Here is a 26,065-nt window from a genome sequence, read left to right as displayed (position 1 = left end):
TTCTATAGGAAACAGATTTAATCTTGTTCTATAGGAAACAGATTTAATCTTGTTCATATGAAACAGATTAAATCTTGTTCTATATGGAACAGATTTAATCTTGTTCTATAGGAAACAGATTAAATCTTGTTCATATGAAACATGTAGATTTAATCTTGTTCTATAGGAAACAGGTTTAATCTTGTTCTATAGGAAACAGATTAAATCTTGTTCTATATGAAACAGATTAAATCTTGTTCTATAGGAAACAGATTAAATCTTGTTCTATATGGAACAGATTTAATCTTGTTCTATAGGAAACAGATTAAATCTTGTTCTATATGAAACAGATTTAATCTTGTTCATATGAAACATGTAGATTTAATCTTGTTCTATAGGAAACATGTAGATTTAATCTTGTTCTATAGGAAACAGATTTAATCTTGTTCATATAAAACATGTAGATTTAATCTTGTTCTATATGAAACAGATTTAATCTTGTTCTATAGGAAACAGATTTAATCTTGTTCTATAGGAAACAGATTAAATCTTGTTCATATGAAACATGTAGATTTAATCTTGTTCTATAGGAAACAGGTTTAATCTTGTTCTATAGGAAACAGATTAAATCTTGTTCTATATGAAACAGATTAAATCTTGTTCTATAGGAAACAGATTAAATCTTGTTCTATATTGAACAGATTTAATCTTGTTCTATAGGAAACAGATTAAATCTTGTTCTATATGAAACAGATTTAATCTTGTTCATATGAAACATGTAGATTTAATCTTGTTCTATAGGAAACAGATTTAATCTTGTTCATATAAAACATGTAGATTTAATCTTGTTCTATATGAAACAGATTTAATCTTGTTCTATAGGAAACAGATTAAATCTTGTTCTATATGAAACAGATTTAATCTTGTTCATATGAAACATGTAGATTTAATCTTGTTCTATATGAAACATGTAGATTTAATCTTGTTCTATATTGAACAGATTTAATCTTGTTCTATAGGAAACAGATTAAATCTTGTTCTATATGAAACAGATTTAATCTTGTTCATATGAAACATGTAGATTTAATCTTGTTCTATATGAAACATGTAGATTTAATCTTGTTCTATAGGAAACAGATTTAATCTTGTTCATATAAAACATGTAGATTTAATCTTGTTCTATATGAAACAGATTTAATCTTGTTCTATAGGAAACAGATTTAATCTTGTTCTATAGGAAACAGATTAAATCTTGTTCATATGAAACATGTAGATTTAATCTTGTTCTATAGGAAACAGGTTTAATCTTGTTCTATAGGAAACAGATTAAATCTTGTTCTATATGAAACAGATTAAATCTTGTTCTATAGGAAACAGATTAAATCTTGTTCTATATTGAACAGATTTAATCTTGTTCTATAGGAAACAGATTAAATCTTGTTCTATATGAAACAGATTTAATCTTGTTCATATGAAACATGTAGATTTAATCTTGTTCTATAGGAAACAGATTTAATCTTGTTCATATAAAACATGTAGATTTAATCTTGTTCTATATGAAACAGATTTAATCTTGTTCTATAGGAAACAGATTAAATCTTGTTCTATATGAAACAGATTTAATCTTGTTCATATGAAACATGTAGATTTAATCTTGTTCTATATGAAACATGTAGATTTAATCTTGTTCTATATTGAACAGATTTAATCTTGTTCTATAGGAAACAGATTAAATCTTGTTCTATATGAAACAGATTTAATCTTGTTCATATGAAACATGTAGATTTAATCTTGTTCTATATGAAACATGTAGATTTAATCTTGTTCTATAGGAAACAGATTTAATCTTGTTCATATAAAACATGTAGATTTAATCTTGTTCTATATGAAACATGTAGATTTAATCTTGTTCTATAGGAAACAGATTTAATCTTGTTCTATAGGAAACAGATTAAATATATACAGGACTCAGACTGTGATTGATTGACCTTGTGTACAAAGCTGTGTCTGTATGAATTACTTAATAATCATTGTCTATTACTCCAGGTTTCCTCTCACTTACATTGTGTGTACAGTAAATTCCTTCTGTGGGGGTTAGGGTTAGGCTCTCTACATTCTCATATCATAGATTCATTTACTGTGAATGAGCCTGATGAAGCCTGTGTGACGACTCGGACCCACGGACCTAATAAACCTTCACCTGCACCAGACATTCAGAGCGAAACAAAACCTTTGGACGGAACAACTTGTTTCTGACTTTCTTTGAGACACCGCTTAACATAGCCAGTCAATTTTACTGGTACAGAGCAGGTTAGCGCTGAACTCCACATTACCATGGTGACTGAGCAGGATTAATGTTAGCGAGAGTCATGGAACAGATCTCTCTTAAATAAGAATTATCAGACTTAGCCAGAATTTACATTTAGCCTGTTTGATGACATTAGTTATATGAGTTATTGAGAACATATAGATTTGATCTGTATGACGTGTTCAAACGCTTTGATTCATGTTCTAATAATACATCACGTGTCATTGACACTAAGTGTGATCAATAACTGATCCTAATTATTGATCAATGATGTCATTACACATTTTCATAGATTGACTCCATGTCCCAGAGTTCCTCGCGACTAGGTGCTCCAGTGTTCAGCGGAGCCTCTGTGATGATCTGACCGAGCTCAGCGCGTCTCTGCCGGTCAACGTCTGTTGATATCTCCGTGGTTTGGTTTGTTTTAACCAGACCAGGATCAGGACCAGGATCAGGACCAGGACCAGGATCAAGATCAAGATCAGGACCAATATCAGGACCAGGATCAGGGTGTGTTGACGGTGATGGCGGATGCGGGGCAGTGCGGGCTGTGCGGAGTGAAGGTGATGTGTCGCTTCAGGCCGCTGAACGAAGCGGAGCGAAGCCGCGGAGACAAATTTATCCCCAAATTCAACGGAGATGAAACGGTGGTTGTGTCGGTGAGTGTCCTCTACTGTCTGTTATTGTCTGTTATTGTCTGTTACTGTCTGTTATTGTCTTTTACTGTCTGTTACTGTCTGTTATTGTCTTCTACTGTCTGTTACTGTCCATTATTGTCTGTTACTGTCCTCCATTGTCTGTTACTGTCGGTTATTGTCTGTTATTGTCTGTTACTGTATGTTACTGTCCTTTACTTTCTGTTATTGTCTGTTATTGTCTGTTACTGTCTGTTATTGTCTTTTACTGTCTGTTATTGTCTGTTACTGTCTGTTATTGTCTGTTACTGTCTGTTACTGTCTGTTATTGTCTTTTACTGTCTGTTATTGTCTGTTACCATCCGTTACTGTCCATTATTGTCTGTTACTGTCCTCCATTGTCCATTACTGTCCGTTACTGTCTGTTACTGTCCGTAATTGTCTGTTACTGTCTGTTATTGTCTATTACTGTCCTCCATTGTCTGTTACTGTCCTCCATTGTCTGTTACTGTCTGTTATTGTCTGTTACTGTCTGTTACTGTCTGTTATTGTCTGTTACTGTCTGTTATTGTCTTTTACTGTCTGTTACTGTCTGTTATTGTCTTCTACTGTCTGTTACTGTCCATTATTGTCTGTTACTGTCCTCCATTGTCTGTTACTGTCGGTTACTGTCTGTTACTGTCTGTTATTGTCTGTTACTGTATGTTACTGTCCTTTACTTTCTGTTATTGTCTGTTATTGTCTGTTACTGTCTGTTATTGTCTTTTACTGTCTGTTACCATCCGTTACTGTCCATTATTGTCTGTTACTGTCCTCCATTGTCCGTTACTGTCTGTTACTCTCTGTTACTGTCCGTGATTGTCTGTTATTGTCTGTTACTGTCTGTTACTGTCTGTTATTGTCTTTTACTGTCTGTTATTGTCTGTTACCATCCGTTACTGTCCATTATTGTCTGTTACTGTCTGTTATTGTCTATTACTGTCCTCCATTGTCTGTTACTGTCCTCCATTGTCTGTTACTGTCCTCCATTGTCTGTTACTGTCTGTTATTGTCTGTTATTGTCTGTTATTGTCTGTTACTGTCCTTTACTTTCTGTTATTGTCTGTTACTGTCCCCTATTGTCTGTTACTGTCTGTTATTGTCTCTTACTGTCCCCTATTGTCTGTTACTGTCCTTTACTGTCCGTGATTGTCTGGTATTGTCTGTTACTGTCCTTTACTGTCTGTTATTGTTTGTTACTGTTAATTTCTGTCTGTTATTGTCTGTTATGGTCCTTTACTGTCTGTTATTGTCTGCTATGGTCCTTTACTGTCTCTTATTGTCTGTTACTGTCTGTTACCATCCCTTATTGTCAGTTATTGTCCGTTACTGTCTGTTACCATCTGTTACTGTCTTTTATTGTCTGTTACTGTCCTTTACTGTCTGTTATTGTCTTTTATTGTCTGTTACTGTCCTTTACTGTCTGTTATTGTCTGCTATGGTCCTTTACTGTCTGTTATTGTCTGCTATGGTCCTTTACTGTCTCTTATTGTCTGTTGCTGTCTGTTATTGTCTGTTACCATCCCTTATTGTCTGTTAATGTCCGTTACTGTCTGTTACCGTCTGTTACTGTCTGTTACTGTCTTTTATTGTCTGTTCCTGTCTAATATTGTCTGTTACGGTCCTTTACGGTCCTTTACGGTCCTTTACTGTCTGTTACTGTCTATAGCCTTGATGATTTGATGATATACAAATAAAACTGAAGTTTAGATATTTGAATTTAAATAAAGTTTATTGAAATACAGGCACATAAACGTCTTTGGACAGATGTTCATCACAACATCTGTCCAGGGTCTACTCATTTTATTCTATGCTCTGATTTGTTCATGTGTCCAGGTGAGTGGTGATGAGTTCGTTTTTAAAACCCTCAGAGACGCTGTGGGTGGTGACACAATAAAATATACAACAAAAGGCTTTTATTTTGACAGGTTGTTTCCTGTGTTTCAGGGGAAACCATATGTGTTTGACAGAGTCTTCGCTCCGAACACGGAACAAGTTCAGGTCTACGACACGTGTGCCAAACAGATCGTCAGAGGTCAGACACCTGTCTGTCTCTCTACATGTCTGTCTACATGTCTATCTCTCTACCTGTCTGTCTACATGTCTGTCTTTCTACCTGTCTGTCTACATGTCTGTCTCTCTACCTGTCTGTCTACATGTCTGTCTTTCTACCTGTCTGTCTACATGTCTATCTCTCTACCTGTCTGTCTACATGTCTGTCTTTCTACCTGTCTGTCTACATGTCTGTCTTTCTACCTGTCTGTCTACATGTCTGTCTTTCTACATGTCTGTCTCTCTACCTGTCTGTCTACATGTCTGTCTCTCTACCTGTCTGTCTACATGTCTGTCTTTCTACCTGTCTGTCTACATGTCTGTCTCTCTACCTGTCTGTCTACATGTCTGTCTTTCTACCTGTCTGTCTACATGTCTGTCTTTCTACCTGTCTGTCTACATGTCTGTCTTTCTACATATCTGTCTCTCTACCTGTCTGTCTACATGTCTGTCTCTCTACCTGTCTGTCTACATGTCTGTCTTTCTACCTGTCTGTCTACATGTCTGTCTTTCTACATGTCTGTCTCTCTACCTGTCTGTCTACATGTCTGTCTCTCTACCTGTCTGTCTACATGTCTGTCTTTCTACCTGTCTGTCTTTCTACATGTCTGTCTGTCTACATGTCTGTCTGTCTTTCTGTTTATCTACTTGTCTGTATGTGTACCTGTCTGTCTGTTGGTCTGTCTGTCTGTCTCTGATCAGTACAGTGACAGATCGTTTTTATTGAATAGAATATTTTTGTATCGGGATAAAACAAAATGTTGTTGTTATTGTGGTTTGTTACTGTGTATTGTGTATTGTGTGTTGTTGTTATTATATATTGTTGTGTTGTTGTGTGTTGCAGATGTGTTGGGCGGATATAATGGGACGATCTTTGCGTACGGTCAGACGTCGTCAGGAAAGACTCACACTATGGAGGTGAGTTTTTAAATCAGATGTTTTAGCGACTTTTGTCTGTTTATGTTTAAATAATATATGATAATAATGGTTAAGTAATGTTTCAATGTTTTTTATTATGTTTTAAAAAACTAGTTTCTACCATGTTTTAAGGATGTTTGAAATAACTTTAGGGTTAGGGAATTTATTAATGTTGTAATCATGATTTCAGATTGGTTGATTCTTTTTTCAGGGGAACCTTCACGACCCCCCTCTCATGGGAATCATTCCACGAATCTCTCGAGACATTTTTGACCACATCTACTCGATGGACGAAAACCTGGAGTTTCACATCAAGGTGATGATGTCACTGAACTTATTTGTCCACAGTCATGATTCATGACATCACAAATGAAATTCAACTACTTTTAACAGTTCTGAAGTACAAATTTCACAAAGTATACATGAATCAAAATACTTTCATAGAAGGAAAATCAAGTACATCAAAATGATAATAATCATGTTTACATGTTTAAAATATAAATATCTGCATATCATAATAAAATGGTCCAGTTGTACAAAAGGATTTAAAATTTTAATCTGTTTTTAAAGATTGCTAAAAAATGTAATCCGTCATTAATCCCAATAATCAATCAATAAATACATTTAAATGATTTTGTGTTTTTAGTTTAGGTTTAAAGTCTTAATAAAACTGTCTCTCTGCAGGTCTCTTATTTTGAAATCTACCTGGATAAAATCAGAGACCTGCTGGATGGTAAAGATTCAACGTTGTTATTGATTCATCAATAATCAATTAATCTTATTGATCAGATACGATTCAGTAAAATGAAACTGCTGACTCATGATTTCATATTTTAGTGTCAAAGACAAACTTGGCCGTTCACGAGGACAAGAACAGGGTTCCCTTCGTAAAGGTATCTGATCTGGAGTACTGCAACATACTGTGTACTACTACATGTTCTTCTGTATCTTCGACTGCCTATACTAAGACATTTACCACTACATGTTCAACTACATGTACAACCACATGTTGTTACGTGGTCACATAAGGTATATTACTACAGGTTCTTCTGATTTTTTTTCTGCATGCTATTGCACAAAGTAATGCCTACCACATATACTAAAACATTTCCTACTTTATGTACAACCACATGTTCTACTACATGTACTACAACATACAGAATATCACAACATTTACTGCAACATGTACTGCAAAATGTACAACCATGAATACAACTACACATACAACTACATCTTCTACTACTACATGTACTACAAAACATTTACCTTTTTACACATATTATTATATGTACATGTACAACTACACATTATACTACATCTTCTACTATATGTACTAATAAATGTCACTAACATGAATTACAATGTACTATTACACATTACACACACTATATGTACTACAATATGTGCTGCAATATGTACTTTAACACATACTAGTAGATGTACTACAACATGCATGACAACATCATTACTGCATTTGTAGTACATGAATACTGCAGTAATAGTGTACTCCGTGTAGGGTTGTACAGAGCGTTTTGTTTCTAGTCCCGATGAGGTGATGGACGTTATCGACGAGGGAAAAGCAAACAGACATGTCGCAGTGACCAGTGAGTGTACTACTATTACTACTACTGAAAGTACTACTACCACTACTACTACTGAAAGTACTGATGCTACTAATACTACTACTACTGATACTACTATTGATACACCTACTACTGCTGATACCACTTACTTATCAGTTTCTCTGTTTTGGTGCAAATCAAAGTCACAACAGGTTCAATGAGACACAAGTAAACGAGCCCCAACAGGGAATGTTTTTAATGTGGTGTCCACAGACAGCTGCTGTCTCCTGGTCCTTCCTGACTCATTCTAGTTCTGTGTTCTGCTCGGGTCCTCGTCACTACTGGTAGCGTGAGGCGCTACCTGCAGCACCATCAGGTTGCACAGGTAGTCCAGCTCCTCCAGGAGGACTCATCCATACCTGTGGTCACAAGAAGGTTTGTGTCTCCAGCAAAGTCTCCAGAGGCTTGAGGAGACACCAGGGGACACCAGGAGACACCAAGTGAGCTGGACAGTAGAAGAGCATCAACCCAGCAGCAGGTATCTGCTCCTTTGTTTGAGGAGGAACAGGAGGAGCACTGCTCTACAAAATGACCTCCAGCAGGTGACTGGTGTCTTTCTGACCGAACAGTCAGAAACAGCCTTTTCTGGGGTAACGAAAACTACAATTCAAACAATTTAGATGAAACAAACTAATGAAAACATCATGAGGATTATTCTACATTAAATTTCTGCCAATAGATCCTTTCACCTGAATCTTACACACTGGAGCTTTAAGGCACTTTACATTGGGATGAGAGCAGGCGTAAAAGAGTCTGGAGACGTCGTTGTGAACGTTATGCTGCTGTAACATCATCCAACATGACCTGTTTGGTGGATGGGCAGTGATGGTCTGTGGAGGCAGATCCTTGGAGGGTCACAGAGACCTCCATGTCATAGCTAACGGTTCCCTGACTGCTGTTATGTACCAGAATGAAATCCTCAGAGCCACTGTCAGACCTTGAGCTGGTGCGGTGGACCCTGGATTCCTCCTGGTGCTCCTGGTGCAGCGGACCCTGGGTTCCTCTCGGTGTAGTAGCCCCTGGGTTCCTCTTGGTGCAGTGGACCCTGGGTTCCTCTTGGTGTAGTGGACCCTGGGTTTTCCCAGTGCTCCCGGTGCAGTGGACCTTGGGTTCCTCTTGGTGCTCCTGGTGCAGTGGACCCTGGGTTCTTCTTGGTGTAGTAGCCCCTGGGTTCCTCCTGGTGCAGTGGACCCTGGGTTTCTCCCAGTGCTCCTGGTGCAGTGGACCTTGGGTTCCTCCTGGTGCTCCTGGTGTAGCGGACCCTGGGTTCCTCTTGGTGTAGTAGCCCCTGGGTTCCTCCTGGTGCAGTGGACCCTGGGTTCCTCTTGGTGTAGTAGCCCCTGGGTTCCTCCTGGTGCAGTGGACCCTGGTTTCCTCTTGGTGCAGTGGACTCTGGGTTCCTCCTGGTGCAGTGGACCCTGGGTTCCTCCTGGTGCAGTGGGCCCTGGGTTCCTCCTGGTCCTGGATGATGAAGGCGTTGACCCAAATCCAGTTAAGCACCTATTGGATGTTATGTATCGGTGCATCCGACACCACCAAGTCTGTCCACAGACTGTCCAGAAGCTCATTGATGATCCAGGTCTGGGAGGCGATACCCCAGGACTCCATCCTCTGACTCATCAGGAGCATCATGTCATTGTCAGGAGAACATCCAGGCATGAGGAGGCCACACCCACTGAGTCACAAATTGTTCTCAACTAATTAAACAATGTTCATGAGTAAAGATTGTATGCCTGAATCATTCATCAAGGCCCGATGTGTCAATTTTATTAGTATAGCGCCAAATCATAATATACATTATCTCAAGGCACTTTACATAGAAGGTCAAGACCTTAAGTGCTCCCTTAATTCTTTTGAGCAGTGCATATGATCTCAAGGCTCCTCACATATTAAAGTTGAGACAACAGTGCCCACAATGAGCGGAATCCTTCTGCTGCTGCAGAAAGTTATAGAATAAAGAAACTAAATTATTTTCTGAACTTTGGAGCCTGTGAACCTTTTCAAGTAGAACCCCAAATAAAAATGAAGAATCCTCAAAAACAAGCATAATGGGTTTCCTTTAATGAGTTTACTTGTTTTCTTCTGAGGACAATGACTTATTTAACATGTTTTTAATCTTGCAGACATGAACGAGCACAGCTCTCGCAGTCACAGTATATTTCAGATCAACATCAAGCAGGAGAACGTGGAGACAGAGACGAAACTGTCGGGAAAACTTTACCTGGTCGACCTGGCAGGCAGTGAGAAGGTGTTTGTCTCTCACCTGTCTGTCCTTTCTTTTCTGTCTCCAACCTTTCCGTCTCCATTCACTTGCCTGTCTAAAATCTCTCTATCTCTATTCACCGGTATGTCCTCCCCTGTCTGTCTCTACCTGTCTTTCCCCTGCCTATCTATTCACCTCTCTGTCTCTAACCTGACTGTCTCTATTTACCTGTCTGCCCTCATCTCTCTCTCACTTGTCTTGTTTTTGACCTGTCTGTCCTTCTGTTGTTCAGGTGAGTAAGACAGGGGCAGAGGGTGCCGTGTTGGACGAAGCAAAGAACATCAACAAGTCTCTGTCGGCTCTCGGGAACGTCATTGCTGCTTTGAGTGAAGGGACGGTGAGTGACATGTGACTTCCTGTCTCACTGCTTTAGGTTCCTAACATTAGACAACTTTACTTCCTGTCTCACGGCTTCAGTGTCCAGTGTTTTAGAACTTTATTTTCTGTCTCACTGTTTCAGTGTCCTCGTGTTAGACAACTTTACTTACATTTACATTTAGGGCATTGAGCAGACACTTTTGTCCAAAGCTACTTACAATAAGTACATTTGTCACAAGAGAGAAACCACAACATATCACCGTCGATGGGGTAAAATGAAATATAGAAACAATTGTCAAGCCCTCATCTGAGGATCGTAACTGCTATTTGTGAAAGATTCTTTAAGTGCATAAGTGCTATGATTGAAGTGCTAACCATACGAACAAACAAGTGCATAAGTTTAAAAAAACATTTTTTTTTGGGGTGGGGGGGTTGGGAGGGAGTCATGCTATGCTGGGTTGAGGTGGAGTCTGAGCAAATGAGTCTTGAGTCTTTTGCATTGGTCAGGAGATCGTTCCACCACTGAGGTGCCTAAACAGAGAAGAGTTGCGACTTCGCTGAGCGGACTTTGAGGTAGATGGGTGCAGTTCCATTGACGGCCTTGAAGGCCAGCACCGTTGTCTTGAATCGGATGCGGGCCCCAACAGGAAGCCAGTGGAGGTCACGGAGGAGGGGGGGGTCACATGGGAGATACTTCCTGTCTCAATGCTTCATTGTCATAGTGTTAGAGAACTTTACTTCCTGTTTCATTGCTTCAGTGTCCTAACATTAGAGAACTTTACTTCCTGTTGTGAATCTCAATAATACATTTATTGTATTTGACATGTCTGTGTCTTTGTGGTGTGTAGAAAACTCACGTCCCGTACAGAGACAGTAAGATGACTCGAATTCTTCAGGACTCTTTGGGAGGAAACTGTCGAACCACCATCATCATCTGCTGCTCGCCGTCCATTTACAACGAGACCGAGACCAAGTCCACACTCATGTTTGGACAGAGGTACTGAACAGGAAGCTCTTAGAGAATATTAAAATGAATTCTATATCAAAGCAGCAGTTGTCGTAGGATCATTGATGACATCATCACTGTCATTGATTCTTTTTTATTTATTTTCTGTATGTACTCATCAGTCCGTGGAACAGTCCGTGGAACAGTCCATCCATTAGTCCTTCCATCAGTTTGTTCATTAGTCCTTTATCAGTCCTTCCATTAGTCCATCCATCAGATCATCCAACAGTCCATCCATCAGTCCTACCATCGGTTTGTCCATTAGTCCTTCCATCAGTCCTTCCATTAGTCCATCCCTCAGATCATCCATCTGTACATTAGTGCACTCATAAGTCCACCAATCAGTCTGTCCATCAGCCCACCCATCAGTCTCTCCATTAGTCCACTCATCAGTCCTTCCATCAAACTGTCCAATAGTTTGTCCATCAGTCCGCCCATCAGTCTGCCCATCAGTGCACAAGACGCTCTCTGTCTCAGACTCCCCATGTATCCACATGGACGGGCAGGGAGGTCCCAGAACAGAGTCATGTTGCCAAATGTAACTTATGAAGATTTCTTTGATTGAAAATGGTCCTGACTGAAATCAAAATATGGTCAAAGGTCACAGTGACCTTACAAACATGCTTTTGCTGTAATGCAAGAATTCATCGATACGTGCATAATATAATAATAAACCAAGATACTTAATGACTTATTAAATGACATGATGAGTCTGCAAATATATTGATGTATAATTCAATTTGATTGGTTCCTGGAGTCATATAACTGTGACGTGGGAAATCTAAGTCCAGGTCTTCGGAATAATGTGGAATGAAAGGCCAGAAGTCAGAGCTAAGTATTATTTATACTTCAGTACAGTAGTTTAGTACTTCTGTACCAACAGGACTTCAACTAGATTCCTGCAGTTCTACATGAGATCAGTTCACCTGCATGTTGCAATAAAAATATATTAATCAACAGTTTTCCATCTATCGACACGAGCAGCGACTTGACTGGCACAGGATGTATTAGGTATAACCACATCCTGTGTTTCTGTTTCAGAGCTAAAACCATAAAGAACACTGTGTCTGTGAACCTGGAGCTGACGGCCGAGGAGTGGAAGAAAAAGTACGAGAAGGAGAAAGAGAAGAACCGGAGTCTGAATATTGTGATTCAGAAACTGGAAAACGAGCTGAAACGCTGGAGAAAAGGTGAACAAATAAATCCAGTGTCCATGTTTTAAAACTATCATTGTTTCAGGAAGTTAGGTCAGGGTTCGTTCAGAAGTTGTGTTGTCGACCCCCCTACTTTAATATATATACACACAAAACTGAAGATATGTCTCTAACAGCTGGTGGTAGGTGTTTTTTAATTGGTGCAGTAGAACAGACAAGAGATATTCTTCATCTTGTCCTTTGTTCTAAACTGGGACAGCTTTTGACTCTGCTGCCTATGACAGCAGGTGTTCAGTTTAAAAAGCCATCGAGGTCATGATGTCTGATCTACTTATCAGCCACATGACTTTCATAGTACTGAGTTAGGGTTAGGGATCCTACCCCACTTACCCCCATACAAGCCAGTAGCCAGTCAGATTTACCTTTAGCCTCAACCTACCCTCAAGTTCATCCAAAAACACTTGATGACTGTGCACAACTCAAGTTATGTCCCTAATATCTGATGGTGGCGGCTAACAGCTGCTAACAGCTGCTAACAGCTGCTAACTTACAAGAATTATTCAACATCTTGTCCGATATTGTAAAAATAATACTAACACATTATTTAAAGGTTAAGTTAAAGTTAATTTAAGATTATAATAATTGTATACATATATAGGTGTAATGTATGTAATAATAATTATATATATATATAAATACACATAGTAGCCTACATAGTAATATTAATAGTATTAGTAATAGTAAAAGTACTAGTAATAGTACCAGTATAAGTTTTACTAGTACTAATGAAAGTAATAGTATTAGTAACAATAATAATACTAGAACTAGTAAAAGTAATTGTAATTGGGAAAAATTTTACTAATAGTAACAGTCACATTAAAAGTAATATTACTAGAACCAAAGTTCTAAACAGAACTAAACAGTAAAGTTAATAGTTATAGAAAAGTAATATTAACAGTAACAGTAATGGTAATCATCAATCAATCAAATTGTATTTGTCTCATATTCACAAATCTAGTTTGTTTCATAGATGTTAACAAGGAGCATCATCCTCTGTTCTTAACTCAACAAGAGCAAAACTACCAAAGCAACTTTATTAACAGTCAATAAAGCTCAGAGAGTCACAAGTACAATAGATGCTGATGGAACTGAACACATCAACACAATTACAGGATTTACTACATTGATGAGAAGAAAGTTTGTAACATCATGGAAAAGTGATAGTAAATAGTTCATTCAGACAACTGATGTGTGAAATGTTTGATGCATCATAACATAGTCTTGGACGTCTAGGTTCTGACTTCATCGCTCCCCCAGATATAGGAGTGAAGTGAGCAAATATTTATAACCCCATGTCAGAGCCTACAGGTGGATGCTGGGGTGGTGGAGGGGTTGAATCAACCGGCAGCAATACTGACGCAGCAGTGGAGAATTAGATGCAGTATTATTGGAGCAGTGAGGTGGAGAGTGAAGCGTATGACATGAATGGTGCAGCACAGCTAAATCTAAAGCCTGTGTTGGTTGATAAAATAAGTTAAATGTCCGTCCAGGTGAGTGCGTCCCTGTGGACGAGCAGCTGAGCAACAGGAACAGGAAGAGCAGCGCCGACACCACACTGGTGATGGACAGCTTGGCCACGTCCACCGACCCTCTATCTGATGAGGAGAAGACTCAATATGAGACACTCATCACCGAACTTTACAAGCAGCTGGACGACAAGGTGAGTCTCACCTAAATCTGCTCAGGTTACTCTAGTTAGTTATGCTAATTATTAATTATCCTTAGTTTGAGTAATGGTTAGTCAGAGTAACGGTATGTTAAGGTAAAAGTGGTGACTCATGTTTCAGGATGATGAGATCAATCAACAGAGTCAGTTGTCAGAGACACTTAAACAGCAGCTGATCGATCAGGATGAGGTAAGTGTTACTGTCCCATATGCCCATCAATTAATAACTGATAACCATCACTGATAGCCATCATTTATAACCACCCATTGATCCCTTCACTCATCTAGCTGTTGGCATTGGGCCGTCAGGACTTTGAGCGTCTGCAGGGGGAGCTGTCGCAGGTGCAGAGAGACTATGATTCCGCCAAAGAGGAAGTGAAGGAGGTGCTTCAGGCATTAGAAGAGCTTGCTGTAAACTACGACCACAAGAGTCAGGAGGTGGAGGACAAGAACCGCTGTAACGAACAGCTGAATGAGGAGCTTGTACACAAAACTGTGAGGTTAACCCCTGTGCTACCATGTTATAACTGATACCACCACCAGATGTAGCTCAAATAAAACAATTTGAAATCTGTCACTCTTGACACTTAATTCCATGAACTGAGTAAAAATGTGATATGTTGTGACTCTGAACAGGGTTCATCATCTTTATTCATCTAAAGTGTGAAAGTTTTGTAGCAATCAGCTATTTTTCATGTCGGGTGTTTGTAGGTGAATCTGGAAATGATTCAGAGGGAGTTTTCATCGCTGCAGGATCTCAGCTCACATCATAAGAAGAGATCTGCTGAGATCCTCAATCTGCTGCTCAGAGACCTAGGAGACATTGGCAGTGTCCTCGGAACAAGCGACCTCAAAGCTGTAAGACTCATTTCAGTCATTGTCCTCTACTGCTAACACTTGATATGTCTGAAAACGAAACATCTTTTGCCTCCTACAAAGGATCATTTGCTAATTATTGTAACTGTATATTCATTATTTTATTATTAACCCAATTGGTGTAGAAAATATTAAAGAGTAGAATAGCTTACAGAAAGAATACCATTGTTAATAAACAGACTCATCTTGTCGTTAATAAACTGACTTGTCTCTTCAGATGACTGAGACGAGTGGAGCAATGGAGGACGAGTTCACTACTGCTCGTCTCCACATCAGTAAGATGAAGTCTGAGGTGAAGTCTCTAGTGACTCACAGCAAACAGCTGGAGCTTGACCTGAAGGAAAACACCATCAGGAGGATGGCGAGTGAAATGGAGCTCAGCCGCCTCCAGCTGCTCGTCTCACAGGTGAGATGAAAGGAAGTTCTTCCTGTCTGACAGCCAACAAGAGTCTAAGTTTCAAGTTTCAAGTCTTTATTGTCATGTGCCCAACAATTACATTTAGCAGTCGTTGGCAATGAAATGCTTGGATCACAGGCTCCATTTCAGCCATGCTCAAAATGAAAGCTCAGCACCCTTCAGCACCAATATTGTTATAAATAACTTCAGGGTCTGTATCTATCAAGTTATAAATCAATACATTCTAAATAAGTAAATTATAATACTATCAATATATATTTTTTTATTACATTTTCATTTTAGGTATGTCATTTTTCTGTTGTTCCAGCTCCAGGCAAAGTCGTCATCTCTGACTGACGACCTTCACAAGGTGGAGCAGAAGAAGCGGCAGCTGGAGGAAAGTCAGGATGCTCTGATGGAGGAGGTTGCTAAGCTCCAGGCTCAAGGTCAGATGTCACCACGGTTACATAGTAGCACTGCTCTCTGATTTGCTAGCAGCTGTCTGTCAGCATCAAAGTCAGTTCAGAGAAGATGACAGACTCACTGTGTCTGTTTCTGTGTGTGTGTGTGTGCACAGATAAAATGCATGAGGGAACGGTGATGGACAAAGAGAAAGAACACATGAGCAGACTGAAGGATGCTGTTGAGATGAAGGTAAAATCAATAAAGCTGTATTATTGATTACTGATCAAATCACACATCCGAGCAGTAAAACACATGTTAACTCTGCAACCTCTAGTGGTAACTCTGTTTCCTAATTTTCAATAAAAAACCCTATTGTTCCTAAATCACTTCACTGATTCACTGTTGAACTTCAGCTGTCGCAGGAAATACATCCTCTGCTGGGCTTTCCTGGTGAAGGAGCCAATGTTCAGCTTTCACTTCAGGTCCTGGGTAATGAAGGTGCCCAGGAAGCTGACTGACTCCACAGTGTCCACTGGAGAGTCAAAAGGTTATGTATGGACTTGGCTCTTCCTGAAGTCCACAGTTATCTCTACTGTTTTTAGAGCGATGAGCTATAAGTTGTTGCACCAGGTCACCAGGTGGTCGAATTCCCACCTGTAGGCAGACTTGTCCCCACCAGAAATGAGTTCAAGGAGGGTGGTGTCATCTGGGAACTTCAGGAGCGTGACGGACAGGTTACTGCCTCCTATAAGACAGGAAGTCTGTGATCCACCTGCAGATGGAGTCAGGCATGCTCAGCTGGGAGAGCTCGTCCTGGAGCGGAGCAGGACAATGGTGTTGAATGCAGAGCTGAAGTCCACAAACCAGATCCTGGTGCAGGTTCCTTGGGAGTCAAGGTGTTGGAGGATGAAGTGGAGCCATGTTTACCGAATGGTCTACAGATCTGTTGGCTCTGTAGGCAAATTGTAGAGAGTCTAGGAGAGGGGTTGGTGGTGTCCTTAAAGTGGGACAGGACAGGTCGGCTGCTTTGCATGGAAAAGGGTGAGACTGTGGTAGATGGAGAAGGGGGCACTGTGGTGGGCAGGTGTGGAGAGTCACAGACCCCTGCTGAGCTGGCAGTGGAGCTTGTGGGCAGGGCTGGTGGGGGATATTATGGGGGGTGGTATTATGTCTGTCCCATCGCCAGTAGAACTATTCTGTTGTCCAGGTGCAGGTCATTAATGGAGTGGGGTTGCAGACGGTTTGTAGTTTGTGATCTGTCTGAGCCCTGTGCAGAATCATTAGCTGAGAACTGGTGTTGGATTTTCTCTGAGTTTTGTCGTTTAGCATCTCTTATTGCCCTGCTAAACTTGTACTTGGACTCTTTAAACCGGTCCCCACCCCTAAATGTCTTCACCTTCACCAACCTCAACTGACTGAGTTAAGCTATGAATCCTGGTACGTGATGGGTCACAGCCTCTGTGTATTCATCCAGACAGTTGGTAGCAGACCTGAAAACATCCCAGTCATTGCAGTCCAAACACGTTTGTCCTCCACAGCCACCCTGGTTCATTTCTTACATGTCCTCACAACAGGTAAGAAAGGCTCTGCTGACTGTTGTGTAAAAGTGATCCAAAGTGTTCTCTGTGGTCAGACATTTGATAAACCTTCGCTATTTGGAGCGTGTGCTCCTGCACCTTGGCCTGCAGTGGAATGTACACAATGACCAAGATGAATGAGGCGAACTTACAGGGAGAGTAGAAGGGTATACAGTTAGGGTTAGAAAAAAGGCTTCCAGAAGAGGAGAACAGTGCTGTTGAATCACGTTGTTGCAGCAGCTGCTGTTTGTATAGAAACAGATTCCCCCACCTTTCGTTTTGCCAGAGAGTTTCATGTCGCAGTCCGCTCTGAACAACTGGAAGACTTTCAGCTGAAACACAAGATGAAGACAAGTCTCTGTTTCTAACCACCAGTAACTGAAGCTTGTCCAGTTTGTTGCTTAGTGAATGCACGTTGGAGAGAAATATTCCTGGAAGAGGTGAACAATGTCCGCGTTGAGTGCTCCAGCACATCTCCCCCTCCTCCTGCGTTTCACTGAGTGAGCAAAGGCTCACCTTTGACCAGAATGTTCAGTAATTCCACTGATAAACACAAAGGTGGTGGAAATAAATCCACTGGAGTTCTTCCTCTAATGTTCAGGAGCTCTTCTCTGGTGAAAGAGCTGTGGGTATCACAGCAGAAAATGGAATTAACACACAAAACGAAACAAAAAAGCAAACACAATGAGGCTGCCGTCTGTGGTGCCATCTTGGATCATTGGGATAACACATTACAAAACATAACATAATACAAACATAATGAAAGTTATAAAATATTTAATCGCGGTAACAAAATAAAATGAGTGGATATAAAAGGAGAACTTTGGGAAATGAAGTCTGCTGTGTTCTGCAGAGAACTTTAGAAGAACAGATGGAGAACCACAGAGAAGTTCATCAAAAACAACAGAGTCGACTCCGAGACGAGATTGAACAAAAACACAGAGACGCTGAGCAACTCAAAGAGTATGTTATTGATTATCGATTATTAGACATTACAACTGATCTCTTTTTATTCACCTGACCTCTTCTGATTATTTTTATTATATCATCATATTACTGTTGTGCAGTGTTAATTTTTACTTCTGCTTGTGTTATACTGTAGTTTGTGTTTTATTTATGAAGTTTCTCAGAGTTGAGTTTTGTTTCCTTGTAAAGTTGCCATGGTTGTGTTTGTCATAATGTTTTAGTTTTGTGTCTCTAGGTTTAAGGTCAAACTGTTCATTCAGTCACATAATGTGAGTAAATGTTCAGTATCAAGTGAATGTGGTATTTTTCAGTGTGAATCAGGCTCTGCAGCTGGAGATGAGGAAGATTCAATCAGACTTTGACAAACTGAAAACTGAGGACGAGAAAAAAGACCAGAAACTTCAAAAACTTCTGTAAGTTTGTCTGTCTGTGCTCATCGTAGTCCTGCCAAACATCAGTGCTGATTTTAAATCAAACATTTTTTCTCATTTAAAACCTAAAAATCAATGTGTGTTTGTGTATAAAACATTCAACATTTGATATTTTGTTTTTCATTGTAATTTCTGAGCTCTTTTCATCACCACATCAACCCTAACAACTGGATAATCAAATCCACCTATATATATATATATACTTCTATATATTTTATCTTATTTATTTAAATCAGATCCTGTGGTCACAATTTCTCTTCAGGTTTTCAAACTTGGTCTCTGTGTGATTCAGGTTCTTGAATGAGAAAAGAGAACAAGCCAAAGACGATCTGAAGGGTCTGGAGGAAACAGTGGTACATGGATTTTGTTTAAACATTCATCCTCAGTGCAGTGTGCAACAGTGACAGATGAGCTGAGTTATTATGTTTTATCCAACAGGCCAAAGAGCTGCAGACACTGAATCACCTTCGTAAACTCTTCATCCAGGATGTCGGCAGCCGAGTCAAGAATGTGAGAAGACTACAATTGTTCTGTTTGAATTTTTAATCTTTGAGTCCAGTGAATTTAACAGATCTGTTTGACATAAAAAGTCAGTAAAGATCAAACTTCGCAGTATCTCCAAAAACATGAAAGAACTACAACCGGTCCACATAATCGAAAAAGAGGGTCTGGGTCAGTTGTAAACCTATGCAGGGAATTTACATTACATTTAGCTGATGCTTTTATCCAAAGTGACTTAAAATAAGTGCATCAATCATGAGGGAACAAACCCAGAACTGCAAGAATCATGTAAGTACAATTTGCTTCAAAAAAGCCAAACTACAAAGTGCTACATGTAAGTGCAACTAAACTGAAATATTTGTATTTCTTTTATATAAACACCAGAGTTGACGATGGTTTATAAGACATCTTCTTCATCGAGGTGTAGTCTGAAGAGATGTGTCTTTAGTCTGTGGGGGAAGATGTGGAGACTTTCTGTCTTGGTGTTAATGTGGAACTCGTTCCACCATTTAGGAGCCAGGACAGCAAACAGTCGTGAGCCTGGGCAACCTTCTGAGTGAGAAGGGGATGTATTCTCCTGATGTTGTGCAGCATGTTTCTACACGAGCGGGTTGTTGCAGTAATGTTCGCAGTAAGGGAGAGTTGACTGTTGGTTGTCACACCCAGGTTCCTAGCAGTCCAGGTGGGGGGTACCAAGGAGTTGTAAATGGTAATAGTCAGGTCGTGGGTGGGAGCGACTTTCCCTGTAATGAAAAGTAGTTTGGTCTTGGTTCATTTTTCATGTGGTGTGCAGACATCCACTGAGAGATGTCAGTCAGACAGGTAGAGACTCGTGCTGCCACCTGTGTTTCAGATTGGGGAAAAGAGAGGATTAGTTAGGTGTCATCTGCGTAGCTGTGGTAGGAAAAGCCAGGTGAGTGAATGACAGAGCTGAGAGAGTTGGTGTACAGAGAGAAGAGGAGAAGACCCAGGACAAAACCTTGAGGGACCCAGTAGTGAGAGGACAAGGTTCTGACAAAGATCCTCTCCAAGTTACCCAGTAAGAGCGGTCATTGAGGTAGGATGAGAGCAGGGAGAGAGCAGAGCCTGAGACACCCAGATCCTGAAGGGAGGTAATAAGGATCTGGTTAACTGTGTCAAATGCAGCAGGAAGGTCTAGAAGAAGAGGAGAGAGAGTCTGCTCTAGCAGTGTGAAGTTGCTCAGACACAGCATTAGGACAGTCTAAGTTGAGTGGCCAGCCTTGAAGCCAGACTGGTGAGGATCGAGAAGGTTGTTCTGGTGAAGATAGGAGGAGAGTTGAATGAAGATGGCTCGCTCAAGTCCTTTGCAAAGGATGTCTAACAACATTTAAAGTTTCAGTGAGTGGAATTTAGTGACATCTAGTTGTGAAGTTGCATGTTGCAACTAAACACTCCTCATCTCACCTTCCCAACAACCTGTGGTGAACTTCAGTTATCATTCAATTCAATTCACTTTTATTTGTATAGCGCCAAATCATAATATACATTATCTTAAGGCACTTTACATAGAAGGTCAGGACCTTAAAATCGAAATATAGAGAAACCCAACAGTTCCGACAATGAGCAGCAGTTTGGCGACTGTGGAGGAAAAACTCCCTCATGAAAACTCAAAAGGTTTTAGATTGTCCAGTTTGGACGACAATAAAAACATGGCGGCCTCCACAAAGAGGACCCCCCCTCCATGTGAATATAAAGTTTTTAAATACAAAAGGGCCCATTCTATGGTAAAGAAACAATTCATACAATTTAGATGAAACACACCGATGAAAACATCACTAGGATTATTTTAAATTCAATTTCTACCAAAAATCCCTTTCATCTAAATCTTACACACTGAACCTTTAAGAGCCTGAGCTTTATTATGGTCTAGTGTCTGTTAAGAGTTTAGATACACAACTTGTTTTAATCAAGACCAACAATGAGCAAAATACTTCATTCTGAATAATTTCAGGAAACTACTTAAAATGTCATTAACTAACTTGATACCCAAAGAATTGGAGCAGGACATGAAGCTGTGTGATGTGTCTTAATAATAATTTATGGATCATTCAACAAGAAAACAAATTTAACAAAAGAGGGTTAAATGACACAAGTGTCTCTATCACAAGGGTTAGCCTAACCCAAACATAACCCTATGACTAGGATTAGCCTCAGGTATTACTGACTCTAACCCTCTGTTGATGTTAATTTAAGACTAATTTACAACAGACGTTTGTAGAATACAATAGAAGAGTTGAGTTTTAATAAGCTGCAGATATTTATAATATTATATTAGAACTGAAACATTTGAATTATTTTGTGATTATTCTAAATGATTAGTTTCTCTGTGACTGAGATGTCCAGATGTTCAGTGATTAATGTGATCATCAGTGCTGATGTTAACTAATTGTTTTTTGAACAGAGTTTAGAGAACGATAGCGATGACGCTGGTGGTAGTTTGGCTCAGAGACAGAGGATCGTCTTCTTAGAAAATAACCTGGAGCAGCTCAGTAAGGTTCACAAACAGGTGAGTGATGTTAGTTATGTCATTAGGGTCAGTTGTGGTTAGTGTGTTTATTTATTTTATTTATCTAACATCTTTCACAGAAAACAAAATCAATTTCTGTATTTCTACAGTCCTTTCCCTTCAAATACTGAAAAAACACAAACATATATACATATATATATGTATTTATATATATTATGATATTTTTTGTCTTGATGACCAGCTCTTAAAAGTTTTGCCATTCACCTCACACACTCATTCATACCAAGCATCTATGTGCAGCACTTAAGGACTGGGATCGAACTGCTGATTTTTGAATAGTGGACAACCCCACCAAGCTTCAATAAGTTTAAATTTTGCTCTGCAGCTGGTGCGGGACAACGCAGACCTTCGCTGTGAGCTGCCCAAGCTGGAAAAACGCCTGCGGGCCACAGCAGAGCGAGTGAAATCTTTGGAATCTTCCCTGAAGGACGCCAAGCAGTCAGCTGTAAGAGACCGGAAACGATACCAACAGGAAGTGGACCGCATCAAAGAAGCTGTCTGCTCTAAGAATGTCTCCAGAAGAGGGCACTCTGCTCAGATAGGTGAGGAAACAACTGCTACAATCCAAACTCAATAGACCGAGTCAGATGTTCTGACTCGTCTTAAAGGTACAGTGTGTAGAATTTAGTGACATCTAGTGGTAAAGTGTCATGTTGCAGCTGAACAACCCCCCCTCCCCCTCCCCCTCTCCTTCCAAACATGAAGAAGAACCTGTGGCAGCTTCAGTCGTCATAAAAACTCAAAAGGTTTTAGTTTGTTCAGTCTGGACTAATGTAAAAAACATGGAGGCCTCCGTAGAGAGGGTCCCCTCCATGTTATAAAGGATCTTTTCTGGGGTAAAGAAAACTAAAATTCTTACAATTTAGATTATATGAACTAGTGAAAACATCGTGAGGATTATTCTACATTAAATTTCTGCCAAAGGTTCCTTTCACCTAAATCTTACACACTGGATCTTTAAGGGCTGCGCTACAGGACATTATTAAAATCTGAGGAGTGGAAATAGGATCGGGACAATCTGATTGTTATTTGCTGATTGATGTTTCTTTACTGATTTATGTTTATTGACCGATTAATGGTTATTTACTTTTACTAAACGATGAACAGTTGATTCACGTGTGACCTTTCTCCCTGTAGCTAAGCCAATCAGAGCCGGACATCAGCAGCCGTCATCCTCTGCATCCATCAGACTGACCATCAGAGGAGGGGGGGCGCCATCAAATCGACGCCATCATTCCCCCCGACAACAACACAACCATAGCTCCAACACAACAAGTGCAACATCAACCCCATAAGAGCCACGGCAGGTAAGATACAGGTGAGTCACCAGGGGTGTGTTCTACTAAATGAGTTCAACATACCCAGTATATCTTTCCGATATCTGGATGAACTTAACCTAACAATCAGTCAGGCTAAGTGGTCAAATGCAGGAGGAAAAACAGGTAAAACAACTGGGACTGTGTCTATGTGTATGTTACAGCACCCCCTGGTGGTATATAGTAAAATATATTACGTGACCCCGGTATAATAACGTGTGTGTACGAGATAAATAACTCAGGGCCACGAGATCTGAATCTGTTGTTTTCTAACAAGACGTGTGGAAGTGAAGTGAAGAAGCCTTTTGATGAGAAACGTTTGAATCCCATGATGTGGTCTCTAAATGAGCTTTAGTTTGACACACACTGACTCTGAGGACACACTGTCTGCACTGCCTTATTTATTTGTACTTGAGAAATGTCCCCCACAGATGAAATAGCTGCATCTCACACTAACTACACAACATCAGAACCACAGCAACAACACAAAAATGACAAGAGTAACCAAAATGTATAACTGCGGTTTTTGTTTACTGTCTTCACAGGAAGTTGAAAACGTCAGGATCACGTTTCTTTGGATTTTCTGTCATATTCTGACCACTTGGGCTCTTGTGGAACCTTGTGACCACCTTAACAACCATTCCACCTTAACTGCCAACAAGTGCATTTCTTTTTTAATGAGTTAAATTATTATTAAATGTGTTAAATGATGATTTTAATTAGTTAAGTGAAATGAGTTTATTGATTATTAAAGTTAGTTTAATAATAATTCAAATTCAGCTTTAAACGTAGTTTTGTCTCTTGTGATCTTTTTGGTTTTCTCTCAGAATGATGGTGACAGTAATTTCAATTTGACGTGAATAACACAAGATCTAACACAAATTAAAATTGTTAAATAAAATAGTTTTAATTCGATTTTTTCATTTGGTAGAAAAACTTAATTTCTATTGTGATGTAGTTTTGATCTGACGTCATTTACCATATTAAAGGATAACTGAAAATCAACATTCAATATATTAGCTATTGTTTTTGTTTATTTTACACTGTCATCTATGTAAAGATTTAAATTAACTTCCCACATCAGCTGTCACATTGGTTTTAGATCAGTGACTTTAATATGATTTAAATGCTCAAAAGATCATTGGTGTTCGATGTCTTTTATCAAGAGAAAAAAAACATGTTAGAATTGATCACACGGAATTATTAGGGGTCAAATAACTTCTAATCCATCAGTCAGAAATTAAAAATCATCAAATTTAACAGTAAAATTTGACTTAATTCGGAAGATAAGTAGCTTCTATTATTGGTTATAATAACTTCTTATGCACATATACATGTGTCATAAGTCAAATCTAATATTGTGACTTTGTTTCTTCAAAGGTACAGTGTGTAGAATTTAGTGACATCTAGTGGTGAAGTGTCATGTTGCAGCTGAACACCCCTCATCTCACCCTCTCCTTCAGAACATGAAGAAGAACCTGTGGCAGCTTCAGTTGTCATAACAACTCAAAAGGTGTAGTTTGTCCAGTCTGGACTAATGTAAAAAACATGGCGGCCTCCGTAGAGAGGGTCCCCTCCATGTAAATATAAAGTATTTAAATATAAAGTATTTAAATATAAAGGGCCTTTTCTGGTGTAAAGAAAACTACAATTCATACAATTTAGATGAAACAAACTAGTGAAAACATCATGAGGATTATTCTACATTCAATTTCTGCCAATAGTTCCCTTTCACCAAAATCTTACACACTGGACCTTTAAATGAAGTCAAATTTGACAAATAAAAAGAATGAAACAGTTGTAAAGTAAAATGATTTTGACCTGAGATATGCTGTTTTGTGGTTGTGGAATAATGAAGGATCTTGTGTATTTTTTAAATGTATAATGTAGCAGTGTTTTCCCCTAATGTTACATACATTTTTACATTGATATTAATTGTTATTTAGTTTTACGTATTTCTGAACAGTTTTCATACATTTTATTTGTGTATCGTACTTCTTGGGACAGTATTGATCAGCTCAGTGTTTTTTTGTAATATTTGTACAGTGTAAAATCGTGGTAACCTGCTGCTGTATGTTGTTGGATTTTTCATGAGAATCAGTGTTTAGAGTTGTTGTGTATCTGTGTGTGTTATTAATGTAGAGTGCAGTTGCCTGAATCCTAAAATTATGTTTGTGTTTGCTAACACACTAGTGAGATGATGTAACACAGTAATCGTCAGATCAGTTCCAAGTGTAATGATTAGAAAACATCAGAGGAACAGAGGATGGAGCAGTGTGCTGCTAAAAGAGCTGTTAAGGGTACCCCATCACGGCCCGCTAGCTTCCCTTAGCTTCATGCTAATGGAAATCCAAACCCTCATACAGAAATGACTTATTTGGTGACGATGTTGATGTTTTTGTGCTCTGACGACTATGCTCAGTTCTGTGAACATGGACAATGTGAGATGAGACACAACCTGGCAACCTGCAGGTAAATCTGTTCACTGTGTGTTTATCTATCTCTTTGAGGACTCCCAACAACGAATGTAAATAAAGATGGACGACATGATGGCTCTTCGTAAACCACCCTCCTCAATGTTAGCAGATGAACCAAAATAAAAAAACATCAAAGTAGACGTGAAATAAATGTTTGTCAAAGATGGTGTCTGTCATTTCAGGTCGTTCTTGTTTGTTAAAGTGTTTCTGATCAGTTTGGGAGCCAAAGGCAATGCACTGGCCTGCGCACCCTATCAATACTCTCCATTCTCACATATCCCCTGGCCGAGTTGGCTTTTAAGAAAGTTTTTTTCTGTTTTGTATTGGACCTCCCTCTTTTAAAAATAAAGATGAGTTTTACCGATGTTTTTAACCTTTCATTGTACATGTTTTTGATATAGTTTGTTCTCTATCGATTTCAAACTGTTTGATTTTGATTCACTTGTTTGATTTTGATTCACTTGTTTTGATAATTGATTGTAATATTTTGTATAGGTTCCTGAGGGGTTAGGGGGTTAGTGTTAGGTTTAATTGAGATATCTTGATGACAC

General features: G+C 39.3%; 1 protein-coding gene across 2 annotated transcripts in view; it reads left to right on the top strand.

The window, feature by feature from the left end:
• The window catches only part of LOC109642016 (kinesin heavy chain-like), a 101,851-nt gene extending 75,975 nt beyond the window's left edge, over nucleotides 1–25,876 (top strand). Inside the window, exons 2-27 of one of the 2 annotated variants that reach the window (XM_069533663.1) lie at nucleotides 2,757–2,946; nucleotides 4,909–4,996; nucleotides 5,858–5,931; nucleotides 6,143–6,247; nucleotides 6,616–6,664; nucleotides 6,769–6,824; nucleotides 7,448–7,535; nucleotides 9,677–9,801; nucleotides 10,049–10,153; nucleotides 10,983–11,131; nucleotides 12,182–12,330; nucleotides 13,845–14,014; nucleotides 14,142–14,210; nucleotides 14,309–14,515; nucleotides 14,732–14,878; nucleotides 15,114–15,302; nucleotides 15,622–15,739; nucleotides 15,871–15,947; nucleotides 18,129–18,238; nucleotides 18,553–18,654; nucleotides 18,965–19,025; nucleotides 19,111–19,182; nucleotides 21,596–21,700; nucleotides 22,047–22,263; nucleotides 22,859–23,028; nucleotides 23,583–25,876. In XM_069533663.1, coding sequence (XP_069389764.1) covers nucleotides 2,812–2,946; nucleotides 4,909–4,996; nucleotides 5,858–5,931; nucleotides 6,143–6,247; nucleotides 6,616–6,664; nucleotides 6,769–6,824; nucleotides 7,448–7,535; nucleotides 9,677–9,801; nucleotides 10,049–10,153; nucleotides 10,983–11,131; nucleotides 12,182–12,330; nucleotides 13,845–14,014; nucleotides 14,142–14,210; nucleotides 14,309–14,515; nucleotides 14,732–14,878; nucleotides 15,114–15,302; nucleotides 15,622–15,739; nucleotides 15,871–15,947; nucleotides 18,129–18,238; nucleotides 18,553–18,654; nucleotides 18,965–19,025; nucleotides 19,111–19,182; nucleotides 21,596–21,700; nucleotides 22,047–22,263; nucleotides 22,859–23,016 — 2,925 coding nt within the window. In that variant the 5' untranslated portion in view covers nucleotides 2,757–2,811 and the 3' untranslated portion in view covers nucleotides 23,017–23,028; nucleotides 23,583–25,876. Of the gene's footprint in view, nucleotides 1–2,661; nucleotides 2,947–4,908; nucleotides 4,997–5,857; nucleotides 5,932–6,142; nucleotides 6,248–6,615; nucleotides 6,665–6,768; nucleotides 6,825–7,447; nucleotides 7,536–9,676; nucleotides 9,802–10,048; nucleotides 10,154–10,982; nucleotides 11,132–12,181; nucleotides 12,331–13,844; nucleotides 14,015–14,141; nucleotides 14,211–14,308; nucleotides 14,516–14,731; nucleotides 14,879–15,113; nucleotides 15,303–15,621; nucleotides 15,740–15,870; nucleotides 15,948–18,128; nucleotides 18,239–18,552; nucleotides 18,655–18,964; nucleotides 19,026–19,110; nucleotides 19,183–21,595; nucleotides 21,701–22,046; nucleotides 22,264–22,858; nucleotides 23,040–23,582 lie in introns of those variants that run through there. The other variant, XM_069533664.1, reaches the window with a different exon arrangement.
• The last annotated feature ends 189 nt before the right edge of the window (nucleotides 25,877–26,065 follow it).

The sequence above is a fragment of the Paralichthys olivaceus genome, chromosome 10, assembly GCF_024713975.1.
Source record: "Paralichthys olivaceus isolate ysfri-2021 chromosome 10, ASM2471397v2, whole genome shotgun sequence".
NCBI classification, from domain to species: Eukaryota; Metazoa; Chordata; class Actinopteri; order Pleuronectiformes; family Paralichthyidae; genus Paralichthys; species Paralichthys olivaceus.
This window is presented reverse-complemented; position numbering and strand designations above follow the sequence as displayed.